Raw genomic sequence first — 20,260 nt, 5'->3', positions numbered from 1 at the left:
ACCAGGGTGAACCCTGCTTAGCAAAGGGGACAAGGCATGCTTGCTACCACCAGACCAGCTCTCCTCAAGGGGAATCAAGACAGGTATATGTGCTGAATTTCACGTATTGATCTGGAAGAACTAGTGAAAATGAAAAATGGAAACATGCAAAGCAGGGGGAGGGAGGTGGGGGGGCAGCCTTGCTATTTGTGGGTTCTGTCTGCCCCCCCCTCCGTAGCCCCTCCTTTAATCAGCGCAGGGCCTGTCTCTTTAAGATCTTCAGGCTTTTAAGGATCACAAGAGGGTTAAAGGAAAATTACCCTTGACTCTTACATGCTAATATAATCTCTAACCACATCTTCAGGACTGCAGCTAAAATTGCTTTTTAGATTAACATTTAATTATTAACAGGGCTCTCTCTCTCTCTCTCCCTCTCGCTCGCTCGCTTTCCCCGGCAGGCGTGGGGCTTGTGCAGGGAAAGTGGGGGTGGGATGGGGGGGGGCTAGGCTTTCTTTTTTCAGAATGTATTAGATCTGATGGAGACATTTGCGGGGTGGGGGGCGGTGGCAGGCAGGAAGGTCACCGGTGCCTCCCAACGAGGAGCATGCCTGCTTTATTGCAAGCCGTTGGCAAGGTGCTGTTGAACTTTCCTCTTTCGGTTTTTATTTTATATTTCCCATAATTTACAGAGGGGTGACCTTTCCCCAGATTAACTCATTCCGCCGCCAAAACTGTCAGTTTTGCTAATTGACTTGCGCTCTTTTTTTTTGCGTCTCAAGGTCGGACATAAATTACCAGTTTCCAGGGGAGCAGCAGAAGCGGAGAGGGGAACGTTGCTCTTCTGGCGACCTCTTCCCAGGCGCTCAGTTGTGGGATGTGGGAGAAAATCGTAGAGGGTGTTTCTGGGTTTGCACAGAGTGCATTTATTTTTTACCTCCACAGAGCTGGGAGAATCAGGGATGTGGGACTTCATGCACACTGGTAGGAACATAGGGAGCTGCCCTCTACTGAGTCAGACCCTTGGTCCGTCTAGCTCGGGATTGTCTACCCAGACTGGCAGCGGCTTCTCCAGGGTTGCAGGCAGCAGTCTCTCTCAACCTTATCTGGAAATGCCACAGAGGGAATCTGGGACTTCTGGCATGCAAACATGTAGATTCTCTTACACTGAGCGATGGCCCCATCCCCTAAGAAGAATACTTTCCAATGTTCACACAGGTAGCCTCCCATCCAAATGCAAACCATGGTGGACCCTGCTCAGCAAAGGGGAGCATTCGTACTTGGTACCACAAGACCAGCTCTCCTCTCTTCTTGGCCCCAACTGGGCCCAAACAGGCGGAGTGTGTTTGCTGTGTCGGGAGGCCAGGGGCCTAGGTTGTGGAAGTGTCTCACACTTGCTTCCTTCCGTGCAGTTGCAAGTGGTTCTTAGAAGTCTATTTTGATCATGCTGGGGAGGTCAGGAGATGGACCACTGTTCCCATCATCCCCAGCCAAAGGCCACTGCAGCTGGGGATTCTGGGGGTTGTAGTCTGCAACAGCTGCAAGTCCTGCTGTTACAGGGAACAGGGGATGGACCCCTATAATCTGGGTCGTTCCCGCACGGCAGGTTGTTGAGCTTCTAATATTGGGTAGAGTCCGTTGAATGTGCAGCTCCTGTCTCTTGGCTGAGAGCAAAACCTGGGTTCTGCCAGGTTCCATCTGCTAGAAGGTTGGCCTTGGAACTGTGGGTGCTCTGCACATGGTTCTCCCCCACTCCCATCGTGAGTAGTGTGCAGCAACCCTGTAGAGCTAGGCTCGGCTGACAGTCAGTCACTGGGCAGTGAATTTTGGCCACTATTAAGAAACATCCGTGCTGGGGCCCCAACTCTTTGCCCAGGGAGGCAGAGCCCTCTGGGAAGTTATCTGGCTTGAACCCTGCTTCATTTCCATCAGACGCGTGTAAGAACATAAGAACAGCCCTGCTGCTGGATCAGGCCCAAGAAGAACCATCTAGTCCAGCATCCTGTTTCACACAGTAGCCCACAGGCAAGAGGTGTGTGCATGCCCTCCCTCCTGCTGCTGTGGCTCCCCTGCCACTGGGATTAAGAGGCATCTTGCCTCTGAGGCTGGAGGTGGCCCACAGCCACCAGACTAGTAGCCATTGATAGACTTGCCCTCCATGAATCTGTCTAAGCCCCTTTTAAAGCCATCCAAGCTGGTGGCCATCACCACATCCCCTGGCAACGAATTCCATAGATGAATGATGCGCTGTGTGACAAAGTATTTCCTCTTGTCAGTCCTAAATTTCCCGATTTTCCGTTTCATGGGGTGACCCCTGGTTTTAGTGTTGTGAGAGAGGGAGAAAAATTTCCCTCTGCCTACCCTCTCCAAGTGGGACGTGTAGAGCACCCCAGCAGATTTTGCTCTCCTCTGGGGGACTGAGCGTTGCCAATTGGCTCTGGGGCAGACACCAAAGTATCTTGACTCGCCAACAGCAGGTTTTTCTTCTTTTTCTCCCTGTGGGTATGACAGCCTTGGACCGGACCTAACCCCCTCTGTTTCTTTTCTGGTGTGCCTTTATTAATAAGCTGCCAAAAATCACTGGTCCATTTGCCTGACTTACAAACCTTTCTCATGCAGGGCTTAGGCAAATTCACAGAGGAGAGGTCCATCAGTGACTACTAGCCTTGATGGCTGTAGGCAGGGTGCCTCTGATGACCAGTTGCAGGGGAGCAACAGCAGAGAGTGGGCACGTTTCACCTCTTGTCTGTGGCCTTCCCAGAGGCATCTGGTGGGCCACTGTGGGGAACAGGATGCTGGACTAGATGGGCCTTTCGGGGCCAGTTTAGCAATGCTGTTCTTGCATGTTCTTACTGAGGCCTGGCTCACAATTTTTCTTCTAATTTGCAGTTAGGAACATAGGGATATAGGAAGCTGCCATCTACTGAGTCAGAGCCTTGGTCCATCTAGCTCAGTGTTGTCTACCCAGACTGGCAGCGGCTTCTCCAAGGCAGGAGTCTCTTTCAGCCCTGTCTGGAGATGTTGCCAGGGAATTTGGTACTAAGGTGCTCTTCCCAGAGCAGCCCCATTATCCCCTGAGGGGAACATCTTACAGTGCTCAAACTTCTAGCCTCCCATTCAAATGCAGGCCAGGGTGGACCTTGCTTAGCAAAGAAGACAAGTCATGCTTGCTGCCACAAGGCCAGCTCTCTTCGCCTCTTGGAGTCTCTCTCAATTCAACCACAGACTTTGAAAGTTGCGTCCTCCCTCCCTTCTCCCCACCCCATTTATCCCCCCACCTTCCCCTCCACTGCTTTGGTCCCATTTTCCTTTTATCTCTTAGCCATGCAAAGCTGGTATCGACAGCTGCACAGCACTTATCTCCCCGAAGGGACCTTCGCTGAGGTTTGCGCCGGAGATAAGCCCCGTCTTATCGGCCGCTGATGTCAGGGAAGGTGCCAACGTGCTCAGTCATTGGCACATTAAACATTGGCTGGTGTGTGTGTGTGTTTTCAAAAAAGAAAAGAATTATTAAAGACGCGGAGACCTTGGGCTTTATAAATAGCCCTGATTTCTAGCGATAGGCTTTCAAAATTAGCAGGCGTTGGAGAAAAGGCGTTGGAGACGGACGGTGGTAAAAGGAGGCGGTTGCTGCCGTGTGACTTGAAAGGCAGCTATTTTTAAAGACCTGGAAAGTAATGGATATTCAGTGTCCTGTATTGTATGTGGAAAACCCTCCAGGGGAAGGAATTGGCATGGTTTGTTTGCACCATGGCGCGAAATCTGGGCCCCTCGAATTTATTTATTTAGTGTGTTTATATATCGCCAAACACTAGCGTCTCACGGCAGTTTGCAATTGATTGAAAATAACTATAAACAATGAAATGAACAGTTAAAAGCTGGTGATGAAAAATTAAAACCACACTTTGTTGCTTTGCACCATCAAGGGTGAATTGTTACTCTTGTCCTGAAGGCCTAGCATGGGGTTTCCAGCACCCCGTGATTCAGCCAACGCAGAATGAAGTTATGGAAATTCCTGGACAGACCAAAGCAAGATGTAAGGATTGCCAATCATTTTGATGGCTTTAAGAAGGGATCAGGCAAATTTGCAAAGATCTGTGCATGGCAAAATGGAATCTCTGTGTCAGGACCAGTCTACCTGTTAACAGGTGAGGAGTATAGAACGGAGGGCTTGTGGCCTTTGCAGAGGCACCTGCCGGGGCCCTGTGGGGCTAGGTGGACCTGTCTCTGAATCATCCAGTGAGGCTCGTCTTGCATCACTTGAGTCCTCATGAGGCTGAGACCTTCTCTGGCCCCTCAGCTCTGGGATGGGACCTTCTGCCTGCAGCCTTGACCCTTTCTCAGCTCTCTGGCTATAGCTACAGGTGAACATTTCCTCAGTTACAGAAGGAGCCTTTCCCTTTTTCAGAGCGGAAGCCCTGTTTCAATCCCAGTTTGCAGTGCAGAAGCCAGGTCTGATTAAAATAGAGCTCCCTCTTCCTTGGTCCCCCGTCTCCTTCAATGGCATCAAAGGCTGCACCTTGATTTCACCTCCCAATAGGAGCATCCACCTGGTAGGGCATGGCCCAGCAGTGGGTCACGCTTTGCCTGACCGGCACACCAGCTTTAACCTGGGGCCATGGGGAGAAGCAAACCTTGTCCCTATAAAGGCACTGCCTCTCTTTTGGGGCTGGGTTGAAATGCCCCTGGAGACAGGTGGCATCAAAACTTCACTCCGGGTTCAGGTGGGTTTTGGATCTTGCTGCTAATTAAGAGTGACGTGACCTTTCCCTAGCAGCACCTGTCATCGGAATTGGCTTTGTGGGGGTGACATGAGTGCCAGCAGCATGGCTGTGCGAGTTTACTGGCCCAGAGGAGGAAACGGGGGTTTCCAGTTGTGCCAGAAATACCTAATTTTGGTTACCAGCAGAGAGGCCTCAATGTGTACTGCAAGTGGAGTAGAAGAACCTTACAAAGTTGTTAGCAGTACAAGGAGACGGAATGCACACACACACACACACTCCAAATGCAAACAATCAGATGCTCAAAATGGTGCCAGTTTTGTCTTCACTGACTGGCAGCATCTCTCCAATGTTTCAGGCAGGAGTCTCTCCCAGCCCTACCTGGAGATGTTGCCAGGGAGTGAACACTGGAAGCTGCCACATACTGAGTCAGACCATTGGTCTGTCTAGCTCAGTATTGTCTTCACAGACTGGCAGCGGCTTCTCCAAGGTTGGTCCCAGACCTGGGACCTCCTGCATGCAAAGCAGATGCGCTTCCACTGAGCTACAGCCCCCTCCCCTTAGGGAAAGTAGTAGGTTCTGGAATGGAAAAGGTCTCCTTTGCAAAATATGTAGTGAGCTTAAGGAATCCTCTGCCACAGTATATAGTGGGGGGGGCCCTGGCTTAAAATGCAAAACTTGACAAGTTCATGGAGCACAGGTCTATCGACCAGTACCAGCCGGGATAGCCGAATGGAACTTCCATGTGCGGAAGCAGTATACCTGAGTGTCAGGTGCTAGGGGCAAGCCATCATCTTGATCGTAAGCTTGCTAGTTTCAGAACAGGCCCAATGGACGCTTAGTCTGATCCGGCAAGGCAGTTTGTGTTTTCTCTCCTACATGGGTTGTCTGAAGGGGCTCCCTTGTCTGTTAGACATCTGGCACTTCCAGGGCTTTACTTCTTTGGTGGCTGTGAGATCTCCTGTTCTCGGGACACGAGAGGCAGGGAGGGAAAACTGCTGAGTCCTGTCTGCGTCTCTTTCTGGCCAGAGCCGGCTTGAAACTAAATCCGGGGTGACCGGGAATGAGTGAAAATGCAGATGGAGCTAACTAAGCTAACGTTGAGCATTTGCACAGCTCGGAATCCAGTTCGCAGCGGCTGATTCGTGGCCGGCTGCTCTTTCCCTTTTCTGAAAAGCCGGAACCCCAAGCTGCTAGTGGTAGGCAGGTGGTTTTTTGGTGCAGTGTGCTGGGAGCCGTTCCCTGCTCCTCCGCATGCAGAATGTGTTAGGGAGGAGAGAGGCCGGTATTAGGAGGCCCTTGGTTTTGTAGGGTTAACATTGGTGTTCGCTCTCATCTTCCCCCCGTCTGTGTGTGGTATGAGTTTTGTTCTGGGCGGCAGTGTCAAGGGAGTGTGTGTGTGTGTGTGTGTGTGTGTGTGTGTGTGTGTGTGTGTGCGCACCTGCATTCAGAGTGGAGCCTTCCTGATTCGACCTGAGCGGGATCCAACATTAACTGAGCGGACATCCAAAATGCTTGTGTGCATGCCTTAGAGGGAACACGGATTAACATCTCCGCGTGAGGGAGGAAGCCGGGTCATTTCCGTGCGCCGGTGGGACCAGGTTTAGTGCGCTGGGCTCTGTCGTGTTCTCTGAGCCACTCTCTCTGGGAAAGCCCACGTGGCAATTTCCTCCATCTCTTCTGGGTCAGAATGGGGGAAAGATAGATCACCCCCCACCCTCCAGAAGGCCGCTGCCCTTTCAGATTTCTCCCTCCTCCTGCCTCTTGTTGGGTGCAGCAGGCTGCATTTCTTCCTGCAAGCTCCAAGCCAGCTTTCAGTCTGGATGTGACGTGTTCCTGCTTCTGGGTTTTTAGGGGTGGCTTTTTTTTGCTGGTTTGAGTTCTGGAAGAATGTTTGTCCTTGGCCTGTGCTAGGCGCCTCCCTCTCTGTGCCTGGCAAACTGCAGGGGAAGCTCAGTGGGCTCAGTAAATTAAATAAACCCAGAGATGTGCAGTTAAAGGTTGGGCAGATTAGTACCGTTCATATGGGAAGATGGGCCTTCACATTGCCTCCTTAGGCCAGTCACAATCTCCCCGCATCCCGTAGGAAGCCCCTCTTCTGTCTAGGATCTGCATGAGGTGTTTCCACCAATCCTGCATCTTTTTGTCCTCCTTTTCTCAACTCGGAGCATCTTCCACTCCGCCTCCCCTTAGGAGAGGAACACATGAAGCTGCCATATACTGAGTCAGATACTTGGTCCATCTCGCTCAGTATTGTCTACCCAGACTGGCAGCGGCTTCTCCAAGGCTGCAGGCAGGAATTTCTCTCAGCCCTGTCTTGGAGATGCTGCCAGGGAGGGGTCTTGGGACCTTCTGCCTGCAAGCTTGCAGGTGCTCTTCCCAGAGTGGGCCCGCCTTATGGTGCTCACACATGTAGCTTCCCATTCAAATGGAAGCCAGAGTTGGCCCTGCTTAGCAGAGGGGACAACTCGTGACCAGCTCTCCTCCCTCAGGATCCCCCATCTCTTTTTGCCCCCGGGTCCCTCTCTCGTCCAAACCATCCTTGCGTTTCTTGTATTAGACCTGTGCTGTGGGTCAACATTTCATTGCTGACACCGCCACACGGAGCAGCCGGGTTTGACTGTTCCGTGACGTCACAGCCGGCCAACCACTTGCTGGAGACAGAGGGATTGCAGGCTGGCGGTAGAGAGGGGGTGCCTCTATTCCTTGTGTGACGAGAGAAAGAAGAAGTTGTGATGCCAAGAACTTCCTGCTTCTGGAGGGTGGAGGAGCTCATTGGAGAGGCATCTCCAAGCATCTCCTTGTGCTTCGCAAACGGCAGGTGGCCCACCTGGCCGCCATCAGAAATGCTGGAAGTGGTTCTCCAGGGTCAGCTCTGGAGGGGGAAAGCTCCCACCGGGAGACGCTGGGATCTTTCTGCAGAAGGCCCAGATGGCGGGTACCTGCTGGCCAGTCACCAAGAGCGGGGGGGAGGCGGCTCGGGAGGGGAGGGAGCGGCCAGAGGCTGGCGCTGGGCCACGGCATGGCGCATGCCAGGTGCTCAGAAGGGAGATTCTGCAGAGCCGGGACCTTGGGAGCTTGGGAGGGGTGGAAGTTGCCGAGGCAGCTTGTGGGCTAGCTGTGCGGCAAGTTCCAGGGCTCAGGCAGGAGTCGGGCCCTAGAACTTCTGCCACAGCTTGAACGGGGGCGGGGGGAGGGGGGGGACCCTCTGCATGCAGAGCAGGTCCTTCACCTCCTGGCTACGGCCCCCTGCCCTATAAGGCTCTTGGAGAGTTGGGACGCCCCTCCCTCCTCCTCCCCCCCCCCTTGGGAAGCTGCATCTTCTCGCTAAAGGGAGACAAACCAGGGTTCCTGTTGCAAAATGTGTGACGCCTGCACACCTTTTGGAGGCCTTGGCACCTTCCCTGGATGGCCCCCAGACAACTTCATGTCCCGACTTGTGGCTTTTGTTGGGTTGTGTCATTCAGGGGTTCTCCAATCTGTGTCTGCAGCTCCATCCTCCCCAAGCCCAGTGACCAACGGGAATGATGGGAATTGTAGTCCAGCGACTTCTGGGTGCCCAAATCTGAGACCCCTTGGTGTTCTTGCCTCCCCGCCCCCCTGGCAGTTGTGCTTTGACACTCCTTCATGGATCAGGCCTTGGTTACGATCCTGCCTGGCATATCAGTCGAATGCATTTGGTTCCCAAATCAGCCCTGCTCGGTTCTGTCTCTTTCTCTTTTTTTCCTAACTGCATAATTTCTGACTGATTGTGATAGCATATTTTAAAATTACCAGAAATCAAAGCTGGAAAATGGATACCGCTGCTCTTTACCGCAAGCTGCATTAACGAGGGATCTGTTACGAGCACTTCTCCCCCCTCCCCCTTCTCCTTTTCTTAAAGACAGTAATAGGAGAAAATTGGTTTTGAAACAGAATAAAAGTCTCTTTCAGAGGAAAATCATTTATTTCAAGGTACCTTTTGCTGAAAGTAAAATAGTCAGTGATGAAAGGTGGGGATGTGATTGTCTTTCATTTTAGAGGGAGCGCCTGGGACAGATGGAGAAGCCAAGATGGGAATAATTATATGGTAACGAGCTCTTGTTGTGAAATTAGCATCTTAAGAAAAATAGTGGGGAAAGGCTTTTCTTCGTGAATACTTCATTAGGAGGCAGAAAGTGGACCAATTTGGCAACTCCGGGCACCTGTTCAGGATTAAATAACTTTTTTCTCTTGGTGCACCTTTTCCTTGAAAAAGGGTTGTGTCTTGCTGAACTTTTCAGTGGAGAGAAGGTCCTGTTGAAAGCGAGCCTTTTGGTCTCTGGGTCTTTGGAGGGAGGCAGCTGAGCAGCTTCCTTATCCCAAAGAGCAGGGACCTTGTGGGGGTTAATGTATGTTTCCAAGGCGGCAAACAAGAAAAGTTCCAAATGCAATAAATACAGAACAGTAAAATGGATAAAAAGGATTGGGGACGGTGGGGTGGGGGAGATAAAAGCTGAAGGGCTGCTATAAAGCCAAATTCTCCCCTCCAACAAGCTGGCTTTATAGCAGGTTAAAGCAGGGGATTCTCGAAGGTAGATCCCCTAAGTTGTTGGACTCCAGCGCCAAGAAGAGGAGGGCTGGTCTGGTGGCAGCAAGTAGGGCTTGCCCCCTTCGCTAAGCAGGGTTTGCCTTGGTTTGTTTTTGGATGGGAGACTATGTGTGAGCACAGTAAGATATTCCCCTCAGGGGATGGAGCTGCTCTGGGAAGAGCATCTAGGTTCCAGGTTCCCTCCCTGTTATCATCTCCAAGTTAGGGCTGAGAGCAGTGTTCCCTCTGACAGGAATTCCCAGATGTTGTTGACTACAACTCCCATAATCCCCAAGCAAAAGCCATTGCAGCTGGGGTTTCTGGGAGTTGTAGTCAACAACATCTGGGAATCAGAGGGAACACTGGCTGAGAAAGATTCCTGCCTGCAACCTTGGAGAAGCTGCTGCCAGTCTGTGTAGACAGTCCTGAGCGAGACGGACCAGGGGTCTCACTCAGTATATGGCAGCTTCCGAGGTTCCTATCCCAGAGCGGCTGCCTACTGTCAAAGATGCTGCCACCAGGATGGGAACCAGAAAGGGGACCTGTCCAGGAATAAAGCCTTGACCATTGCGATACCTGTTCAAGTCCTTTGCATTTAAAACAAACAAACACCAAACTGAGCTAAGGCTTGCATGGTTATAATCTAAATCTGTTCAGCTGCGAGGGACAGGCTGGGGAGAGGAAGGAAGGAGGAGGGAAAGAGGTGGAAGGAGTTGGGGCCCATATCTGGATTTATTTGGGGGATTTTGACCTTGTCTGTCTTGCATAAGCCTTGGGGCAGCTCATAAAAGCCTGAAGGGGTCGGATTCTGCTCCAGGCCAGGATATTGTTAGCAACCATGGACAGCCAGAAACCACCCCCCCCACCACCACCACCCGGCTATAGGAACGCAGACAGTTGCCATATGCCAGGTCAGACCCTTGGGCCATCTAGCTCAGTACTGACTGCCAGGGGCACTCCAGGTGGGTCTTTCCCAGCCTGGTCTGGAGATGCTGCCGGGGAGGGAGCCCGATGGCTATATCCCCAGTTGTGGGGGTTTCAAGGAAGCTGCCTTCTCCCGAGTCCGACCCTTGGTCCATCTGGCTCAGTATTGTCTGCAGGGAACTTGGAACCTCCTTTAGGTAGGTGTCCTGACACTAAGCTGTGTCCCCATCTCCTAAGGGGGAACACCTCCCCATGCTCACACACAGTCTCCCATTCAAATGCAAACTAGGGTGGACCCTGCTTAGCAAATCCATGCTTGCTGCCACCAGGCCAGCTCTCAGGTTATAGGCAGGGGTCTCTCCCGACACTGCCAGGGACTGAACTGGGGGCTGTGGATGCTCTCCCACACCTGTGGCCCTATCTTACAGGGCTCACATGTGGTTTGCGCTTGGATGGGGGGGCTACGGTTCTCGCTCGCTGCCACCAGACCACACAAAGCACGAGACCCCCTAGGAGCCAGTATTGCTTGGTCCTCGGGCCTTTCGGCCAGCAGGTCACCCCGGCGTCTGGTCCACGGGGACGCAGAGCCCTTGTGGTGCTGTTTCAGACCTCGGCGCTTCCCTGTGTGGGATCAGTTTCCTTTGGCAAAGGGCCGCAGCTGGGAAGCCGGGTCTCCCGGTGGCCGGGGGACGCCTCGGCCGGCCTTCCCCTGGAGCAAGCGTCTGTCCGCAGCCACGGCTGCCCCCTCCGCTTCGAGGCCGCAGAGGTCCCTCGCGACAGCCTGGCGGTGGCTTCTCCCCCCAAGCGCAGCGGGAAGTTGGAAACAGCAGCCACTTGTTTGCCGGGGGGGGGGGGAGGCAGGGAGTGAGCAGTTGGCAGTGTCCACCCTCATTTATCAGCCGGGAGACGGAGGGGAGCCATTTCCGCCAACGTCTGTCCGTTGCGTTCAGGGGGAAGGACGACAGGCTAAATTGCGCTGACACAGCCATTAACCAGTTCACTCCAGTCACAGGCGAGCAAGTGCTGGTGCTGACTTGATTAGCCGTGATGGGGAGGCGTCCCCGGGGGCAGGTGGAGCAGGCCTGTTGCAGTGGAAACCGGGAGGGGGGGAGGGGGTGCCCCCCCGTGCTTCTGAGAGGAAGGAGGGCCTCATCTGGCTAGGCTGCTCCGTTTGGTTTCTGCACCAGTCAGACCTTCTCCCGAGGAAGGAAGGGAATTTCCAGGCGAGAAAATCTCTTTTGGATGAGCTCTCCGTCCGAGGAGTCCTATTTCAGACTTATTTTCTGGGTAAACGGAACTTCTGCAGTGGAGCGGTGTTGAATAAAGACTGCCATCGGAACAGCGGAAGCTGCCATCTCCTGAGTCAGACCCTTGGTCCATCTAGCTCAGTCTTGTCTTCACAGACTGGCAGCAGCTTCTCCAAGGTGGCAGGCAGGAATCTCTCTCAGCCCTGTCTTGGAGATGCTGCCAGGGACCTAGATGCTCTTCCCAGAGTGGCTCCCCTCTATCTCCTGGGGGAATAGCTTACGGTGCAAACATTTCTAGTCTCCCTTTCTTATGCAACCAGGGAGGACCCTGCTTAGCTAAGGGGACAAGTCATGCTGGCTACCACAAGACCTCTTCACTTGTCCCGTTACTTAAGGCAAGTAGCCAGAAAAGGGTCCCACCATGTCATATAAATATGACAGCTGTTGAGCTACTAACCTGAAACTTTGGGGGGGGGGGTGTGATCTACTTGATGAGGTCTACAAGTGTCCCTAATTCCAAAGAGACCTGTTAAAGATTGTTGCCGCTAGAGCAGATAAAAAGTGCTGAAAACTGACACGTCGGTCCTTTCCCCCGCCTATCCTTAGAAGAGTGTAGTATATATTTCATTCAAATGGTGGTGGAGGGGGCTGCTTTAAGTCTATATTGTGCCGTATCCTTTCTCTCCCCTGCTTTATCCTGGCAAGACAGGCCACAACTGCCAGCTTTTCTTCAAGTGTCAGAGTCCTGCTGGCTGGAGCCCTCTGTGCTGGGCCTGGCTGGCAGTGGGGATCCAACACCCCCCAGCTCAGGTATCCAAGCCTGCAGGGGAGCCGAGGCTGTGCAGAACCTTTTGGGGCTGTGGGACGGTTTGGTCTAGCCTTCAGCCTCCCAGCAGTGGTCAGCCTCTGCAAAATTCATGGGCAAGCCAGGCCGTGGGGTCGCTCTCCTCCGTTTTCTGGCTTCTGGTGCATGAAGCTATACTGTGTCTATCCATGGAGGCTTTTGTTCAGCGATCCTTCCTGGCTTTTCAGCCGTGTGCTGTGTGGCAGCCGCGCAGGTCCCCTGGCGCAGTGCTGCCGACGTGTTCAGTCTCAAGGGTTTGATGCTTTATCAGACACGTCATCGAAAAAGTCCGTGTGCTTGATAAAGCACCAGAAGGAAATGTTATCTGGGAATCTCGTCAAATGCATGTTTTATATGCACATGTGGTTACTGTTTGTGCATTAATTGCTGTCATTTGATGCATTAATACCAAGCCATTCTCATGTTTTTGTATCATGGTTTTTGCTTGAGGTTCCAGTTCATGGTTGACCTTTTGCAGAGCCTCCGTCCTCTCTTGGGCTTGACTTGTTCCGTCTGCCTGGGCCTTCGGGTCCAGATCAGTATACCCTCACTAGGAGCGTGTATTAGGACAGAGACAAACCCGAGCTTTGACTATCCAAAAGGCCTCTGTGGGCTGTGTTGCAAGCAGAAAGCAGAAATTCCTGGGAGGATCCCAGTGCTAGGGAAAGTAGCCCCCTCCTAACTTCCGCCCCTGTGCTTGGCCTGTCCACAACATTCTCCCCGCAGTTCTCGTAAATTTTTTCATCTCATGCTGTTGCTGCTCTGAGGAGCTGGAGATCCTTCTGCCCTCATCCCTGAGATAACCAGGAGGAGAAGGAGGTGGTGGTGGTGGTGGTCGTGGTAAAATACTCTATTGGTTCGCCGTCCCATAACAAATTGTTTTTCTGGGCGGCTCACAGCACACAATAGAAACACATAACATATTAAATCATAACAGACAAAAAAGGTGAAAATACAATACAAAGCAGCTTAAAAAGGCAGTGGCCAGGAGTGCTTTCTCTGTGGCTACCCCGGGCTTTGGAACGGAAAGAAATGAGAGCATCTCCTTCTCTGTTTGTTTTTATGAGGACTTGATGATGTACCTATTTTCCCAGGCCTTCAACGGAGACTAAACTTTTAAATTTTAATGTGCTTTTCTCTATCTTATCTTTTTATGAATTTTAATGTCTCATATTATATTTTATGAGACATCTTGAGACTTTTATACTAGGCAGCATATAAGTTCAATAAATAAATAAATAAAAACTCATTTTAAAATTAGTTAAAAATCAAATCTGAAAACTTGTACTTAAAAGGCCTGGGTGAACAAAAAGGTCTTTACCTGGCACCTAAAAACAAAATCATGAAGCCAGGTGAACCTCACTAGGGAGGCTATTCCAAAAATGCGGTGCAGCCACCGAAAAGGCCCTCTCCCTGGTAGCCACCCGCCTCACCTTGTTTGGCAGGGGCACCCAAGGAGGGACTCGGATGAAGATCTTAAGGTTCGGGCTCTATCTCGAGTAACCCGGTCCCCAGCCATTTAGGGCTTTGAAGGGTAAAACCCGCACTTTGGATCGGGCCCAGAAACGGGCTGGGAGCCTGTGCAGCTGATGAAGAACTGGCGTGATATGCTCAAAACGTCCCGCAATGGCGTGCAGTTGAAAGCTGAGTTGGTGATATGGAGGTTTTGCTTCTGCACCGTTCTCGCATTGGGACAGGCCACCTGTTTGGCATACTTGAAACGGTCTGTTGTGAAGAGGGGGGGGGTGTTGACGGTCCCAGGTAGGGAATGGCTGTAGGCCTCGCACCTGTTGCTTTTGGCAGGTTCCCTAATCCCGTCACCCTTCTCCCCCCCCCCCCCCGCCCAGTCCCCCGGTTTCTCCAGAGCTTGTTTCCAATGATTAGCTCCAGGAGGTGAAGGCGAGTTGTTTGCAAGGCACAGAGAGAGGGGCCGGGGCAGAAATGTTTTGTTTGCATTTTTGTGCAGCTCTCTCTGCAGAAATCTTGATGTTTGGGCTTTGAGGAGGAGAAGTGCGGCTGGAGGCTGCTCCCCCATCTGCCGGGGCCGCTGGGCAAGGAGGTGGTGAGCATTGCAGTCACAGCGGCGACAGTAGCAAGGGTCAGAATAGATGCCTGTAGGTCTGTGTTGATGTCTTCCTTCAGGCAGGGTGAGGCTGCTTGGGAAATGTCGAAACTGGTCCTTTTCTAGGGTTGCCCCAGGACTTTGGAATGCACTCCCAAACAAAATTGGAGCCGCCCCTTCGCTAGATAATTTAATGAAAAATCTGAAAACCTGTCCATTTGTTTAGGCTTTTAACCTGTAATTCTAAAGTTTTACATTTTAGAGTTTTTATCTATATTTTAAAGTGACTTAATTGTGTTAGTGTTGTGATTTAAACTGTAAAACCACTTGGAGATTTTTTTTTTTAATGGGGCAGTATAGAAATGTGCTAAATAAAATTAAGTCCAGGAGGTTTAAATATGGAATACTAGGAGGTCAGGCCCGTCATTGACTGGGCAAAGTCATTTTGCATAGATAACACTGATAGGAGATTAAATATGTCATAGAACTTTTTATTAATTTGCTTGCAAAAGGGAAGTAAAAGAATAGAGTTAAATTTGTAGGATTACAAACGTCAAACATTCATTTTATTGAATAATTGCCATTCATAGTCAATTTTAATCTGAGAAAGATCTTCTGCTTCTCTTGGGCATGATGTCATTTTGGAATGATTGATCGGATTATTGGATGTCAAAAATGATCTGCTGAGAACAATAACAGTTCAAATACCATTCAGACTTTATTCTAAAAAATACCAAAAAAAATTCATTCAAATCTTTCACCCAGCATATTCTGGGGTAAGAATACCGTGCATTCTATCCACCCCCAGCACAGTACCCCTCCAGTGACTTTTGCTGGTGTCTGCCTTACGTTTGTTTTGGGTTTTTTTAAGATTGTGAGCCCTTTGGGGACAGGGATCCATCTTAATATTTACTTATTATTTCACTATGTAAACGGCTTTGGAAACTCTTGCTGAAAAGCGGTCTATAAATATTTGTTGTTGTTGCTAATTTAAGTGGCACAACTGTGGGTGCAAAACTTGGTATCTGTAAGCAATCGGGAAATATGACTGCGTAAGTTTGTTTTCCTGCCAACAATTCCACAAATAAATTCCTCAAAGTACAGAAAAGATTTCTTAGGGCTGTTCCCACAATGATTCCTAGGCTAAGAGACTCCTCTGCGCTGCCAGTATTTGACCGTCTCTGTGTGTGTGTGTAAATCGAGGTCGAAGGTGGGGATCTTGCTTGTCTGTCCGGCCCCCGCTGGGTGGGAGTGTTTTTCCTTCTACCTTGTTCTGGGTCAGGGGGGGTATCTGGGCATGGCGGGTGGGCACACTCTTGCCATCCAGTTGGGGCTTGGCTCATGATCACGCTCCCCCCCTCCGACCTTGTTTTTAACTTGCACATCCTCACAGACGTGCAATGCCCGCACCTACTATCCAAAGTCCGAAGCAGGCAATAACGCCTGATTATTGCAAAGGTGCAAACTGGCTTCAAGCTTCCTGAGAGACCTGTTTGTTATGCCAGGGTGCTCAGACCAGGAAAGATCTGGCTGGATAAAATTAAGGCTTTTTAAAAGTCAGTGTCTTCAGATATTAGCCTTCTTACTTCTTAATGTTTTCCCATTCTGTTAAGTGTCCCTTTTTAAAAGATCCTCTTTTCAGTAACAGCTGATGCCGTAGATATATACATATATTAACTTTTAGACTAATAATGTCTTAAAATGGAATCCATGACCTCCTTTCCAAAAACACTGTATCGAAGCCTGTTTCTATTTAAAAGGTTGGACCACAGGCAAAATCACGCGGCTTCTGAGGTCAAGCATGATAAACATGACACACTGGGTCAGGTTTTGTTGAGTCGTGCTGCCAATTATGAATAATATTTAGACTCTGTCAACCAAAACAGCATCGGGCATTTAAATTGCTGGGTCATGAAGAAACTGCATTGCCCAGGGAACTATTAACCTCTTAGTTCTGATGGCTTCGCTTACATGAAGAGTTTCAGTGCAACCCTGTGTGTTTCCTCGGGGGGTGGGGGGGTCCCATTGTGTTCAGTGGGGCTTTCTCCCAGGCAAGTGAGCACAGGACTGCAACCTCCGTGTCCTTAGACATGGAGAAAGAACTGAAAGCTACCTCTGGACATGATGTTCTCGGTGCATGTTCTCTGTCTGCCCACGTGGTTGTGTACATGACTGGCCCGGAACTCATTTTAAGAGTAAACCTGTGCATGTATACACTGTACACAGACAGTGTGTCCTTCAGCATAACCATAAACAAGGCTAAAGGGAAGCCCTTAATTTCACATTTACTGCCCTAAGCAGATGTAAACCCGGTAGATCACATGACTAGGTCTGTTGCCTTCGGCTTCTGGGTGGGGTAAAAGCCCTGTTTGGTTGAAAGCCCCACGTCTTAATGGTTAACGCAGCCAGTTGTGGCAGGGTTCTCAAACTTGGAGCCCCAGATGCTGTTGGACTACAGCTCCCATCATCCCCAGCCACAGTGGTTGTTGATGGGAGTTGTAGTCCCAACATCATCTCAGGGTCCAGGTCTGAGATCCCCTGAATTGTGGCATGTTTGTTATCAAAATGTACGAGTTAGCAAAACTGGAAACTTGGGTTTAAATAAATCCTCCCTGAAACGTATGTATAAATGGGGAGAGGTGTGTGTGTGTGTGTGTGTGTGTGTGTGAGAGAGAGAGAGAGAGAGAGAGAGAGAGAGAGAGAGAGAGAGAGAGAGAGTGCATGCATACATATATATATATATATATATATATATATATATATATATATATATATACACATATACACACACACATACACATACACACACACACATACACACACACACACACACACACACACAGAGACAGAGTGCCTTTCTTTTATGGCAGCCTCCCACCCAGCCCTTGCAAGAGTAGAAGGCAAGATTCCTGGTCAGAGAGAGCGCGAGCCGGGCTTTTCAAGCACATGCTGAGTTTGGGGAGCCGGGTGGTGGTGGTTGGCTGACAGTATCCCTGGCTCCCGCCTCTCGCTCACTTTCTTTCCCTGGGTAGTCTGGCCTCCCCCCTCGCCCAAGCCGCGGAGGTCCGTATGATGTGATAGATCTGCCCTGACAGGCAGCCGTCGGTGAATTTGGGCACGGGAGCGTAATGGGACGTAAACCCAGGGCCGCGGTCTGCTTCCCCTACGCTCCCAGTCGAGCGTCGAGCGTCTTCCTCGGCCCAGCTGTGATGGCGAGACCATTCCGGAAGTCACTCAAGGCAGGGGAGAGCGGGGGGGGGGGGGAGACGCATAATTTATGCTGTACGCTGCAGTTCCCGGAGGATAATGCTCTGCTGCGCTCTGCTCCGGAGGAGCAAACGGGTGACTCGGGCCTTTTTGCTCCTCGCCTCGCCTTTGTCGGCTCGCTTTCAAAGGCGGCCCCGGAGATGAGAGCTGAAGGCTCCCGAGCTCCTCCGGCAAGGGGTTTCCACACCACCCTTCCTCTGGCGGAAACAGGGCGTGTGGGGCATGCTGGGAATGCTGGAGGTTTCCTGGCAGGGCAGAGAGCTTGTGGTAGGGAGCGTGAAGCCTCCCCTTTGCTGAGCAGGGGTTTGCATGGGGATGGGTGACGACAGGTCTGTGCGCTCTGTGTTGGAGCCTCTGCTTGCATGCTGAAGGTTCCAGGTTCCCTCCCGGCAGCCTCTCTAGGTAGGGCTGAGAGAGACTCCGGCCTGCAGCCCTGGAGAAGCCGCTGCCAGTCAGTGTAGGCAGTACTGAGCTAGACGAACCAGTGGTCTGACTCTGTAAAAGGCAGCTTCGTGTGTTCCTCTGTATTCCAGCCTGGGCTGTTGCGAGGAGTTCCTTCCGCACGGTTTGCTCCATTGGCTGAAACTTTGGCAGTTTCAAAGCATGCGTGACGTGTCCCAAAATTCTCCACTGGATTTGGCAGATAAGACCACACCTTGTTGGGAAGGAGCCCTTTTACATTGAAAGGGAGTTGATGTGGGCACGGCATAACCCAGTATTTCCCATATTCCTGTCCATTAAGATCTCCACCCTCATCCCTGCTCTGGGTGCTGCCCCCAAGGTCAACTGGCGGCAGTGTCTCTTCCCCCAGGGGCGGCACAGACGCCGCGGCCCTTTCATTGCCGGTTGAAAACCGTTTTCTTCTCCCAGGATTTTAAGAGGCCGTTTTCTTTCTGCTGCTCTGTGAGCCTCTTCCTGCAAGGGTTTTCAAACCTGGGACCCCAAATGTTGTTGGGGATGATGGGAGTTGTAGTCTAACAACATTTAGGGACCCAGGTTTGCCAACGCCTGTGTGGCTGCGTTTCTCTCTGTTGGTATTAGCTTTTTGGTGGCTTTTCTTAAAATTGGTTTTGACGTGGAATGATGGATGGGCTTTCAAGTTGCTGTATTGAGTTGCTTGGGCAGCCTAGAAATCCTTTGAAAAGGAGAAAGAGAGCAAAATACAATGTTTGTTGCTGGCAGGGTTGTATCCGATCCCGCCCCAACATTCAGGTTCACTTCATGGCTTGGCTTTGACCAAGCTGTGTGCAATCCATGGCCACACCGTTGGAAATGTTCTGGCCATCAAAACCCCAAACCCGCTTATATTCTGTTTGCATACATTTATTCTAGCTTTGCTGGTCATGGTGGGGGGCCAGAGAAGCCCTGCCCCAGGACAGAAGAAATGTTCCTCATCAAAGCTTCTGACTCTGAGATCTGCGCAGGCTTCACCCTTGCAATTTCAATCATGTCAGTGCATCTAGAAATGGGCTAGTTTTTAGGGGGCTAGAAGCTTGATCTTTAAAAATTGAAAAAAAGCTTGATTTCTTATGAAGCTGAATTCTGCAACCAGTGCCACATTCTGCAGGGTGGGGTCCCTTTTCTGCACTTCTGCAGAACAGTGACATGAACGTTCATGTCTTGCAATAGTTGGCTCGGTTGACCCAAGCTCCGTGACATCAGAGCATCACGTGACTGCGTCGCCGGCAGGCTTCTAGTGGTGCTTGATGGTGGCTATGTGCCTGACTGACGCTGTTCCTTCTATTTTGTGTTTTCCGTGCAGCGTTTTCTGGAGTGACGCCACCCCAACTCTCCTGACGCCATCAGTCATGTTGGCCTGCTTGCAGAGAACGCAGAATCCGCCCAGCCAGCACCTGGTGTGCCCAAACAAGACCCTGGAACCGCGCAAGTGTGAGTACTGCCACTAGCCTCTCTGCCCGGCTGGCCTGACCTGCAGCTGCATTCCCATGTGGAGAAATGGGCTGTAGTCTGTGGTGTTTCTCTTGGGGTGGTTCTGCAAGCTGTGCTTCAGTTCTCTGCTGTTTGAAGGGTGTAGAAAGTCTGTGCAGTTCTTGCCCCCCCACACACACACGTGAGACAGAGGTCTCACAGAGACAGTCTTCCATGCATTTGTGGCATAATATGCCAGAATATTATATTCTGCTTTCCAGAGAGGGAATTGCCCTGCCACCCCCCTCAAGGTGGACAGAAGCACCCTGAGGAAAAGGCAGTGCATGCACCTGCTCTGATGCCTGCCAGGGATCGAGGCCTTGAGATCTGGTCTCTAGAGGCTAGAGAGGTAGCTGGAGCAGCAGAGAGGAGAAGGCCAGTGGGTGGGTGTGCATAGCCTGCTGGTGGTCTGGAGGCCCAGCCAGCCTACTAGCCTCGCCCAGCAAAGAGTTCTTGTTTGTTTGTTCATTTATTTCAAGTCTATACCACTCCTCCAGAAATGGCCCAAAGCGGTTCACAAAACGTTGCCTAGATCAAGGATTCTCAATGTTGGGTCCCCAGATGTTATTGCACTTCAGCTCCCATAATCCCCAGCCCCAGTGGCCTTTAGTTGGGAATTGTGGGAGTTGAAGTCCAATCACTTCTGGGGACACAACGTTGAGAATCCCTGGCCAAGATTGCGGGACGTCATCAGACTAAGACCTTAGGTGGCCAGCGGTGACCTGCGATTGGCTGCTTTGT

The 20,260-nt window shown here is 51.1% G+C and overlaps 1 protein-coding gene across 8 annotated transcripts in view; it reads left to right on the top strand.

The window, feature by feature from the left end:
* The window catches only part of LOC128337906 (mevalonate kinase-like), a 185,308-nt gene that overhangs the window by 137,923 nt on the left and 27,125 nt on the right, over positions 1–20,260 (top strand). For 6 of the 8 annotated variants that reach the window (XR_008312466.1, XM_053279568.1, XM_053279572.1 and 3 more), the window contains one exon: positions 19,353–19,480. Coding sequence is in view for 5 of the 8 variants with exons in the window: in XM_053279568.1 (XP_053135543.1) it covers positions 19,353–19,480 (128 nt within the window). In the remaining 3 variants the exon portion in view is untranslated. Of the gene's footprint in view, positions 1–19,352; positions 19,481–20,260 lie in introns of those variants that run through there. The other 2 variants (XR_008312465.1, XM_053279575.1) reach the window with 2 other exon arrangements.

Source organism: Hemicordylus capensis, chromosome 15 (assembly GCF_027244095.1).
Source record: "Hemicordylus capensis ecotype Gifberg chromosome 15, rHemCap1.1.pri, whole genome shotgun sequence".
Taxonomy (NCBI): domain Eukaryota; kingdom Metazoa; phylum Chordata; class Lepidosauria; order Squamata; family Cordylidae; genus Hemicordylus; species Hemicordylus capensis.
The sequence above is the reverse complement of the archived record's forward strand: the minus strand, read 5'-3'. Positions and strand labels throughout refer to the sequence as shown.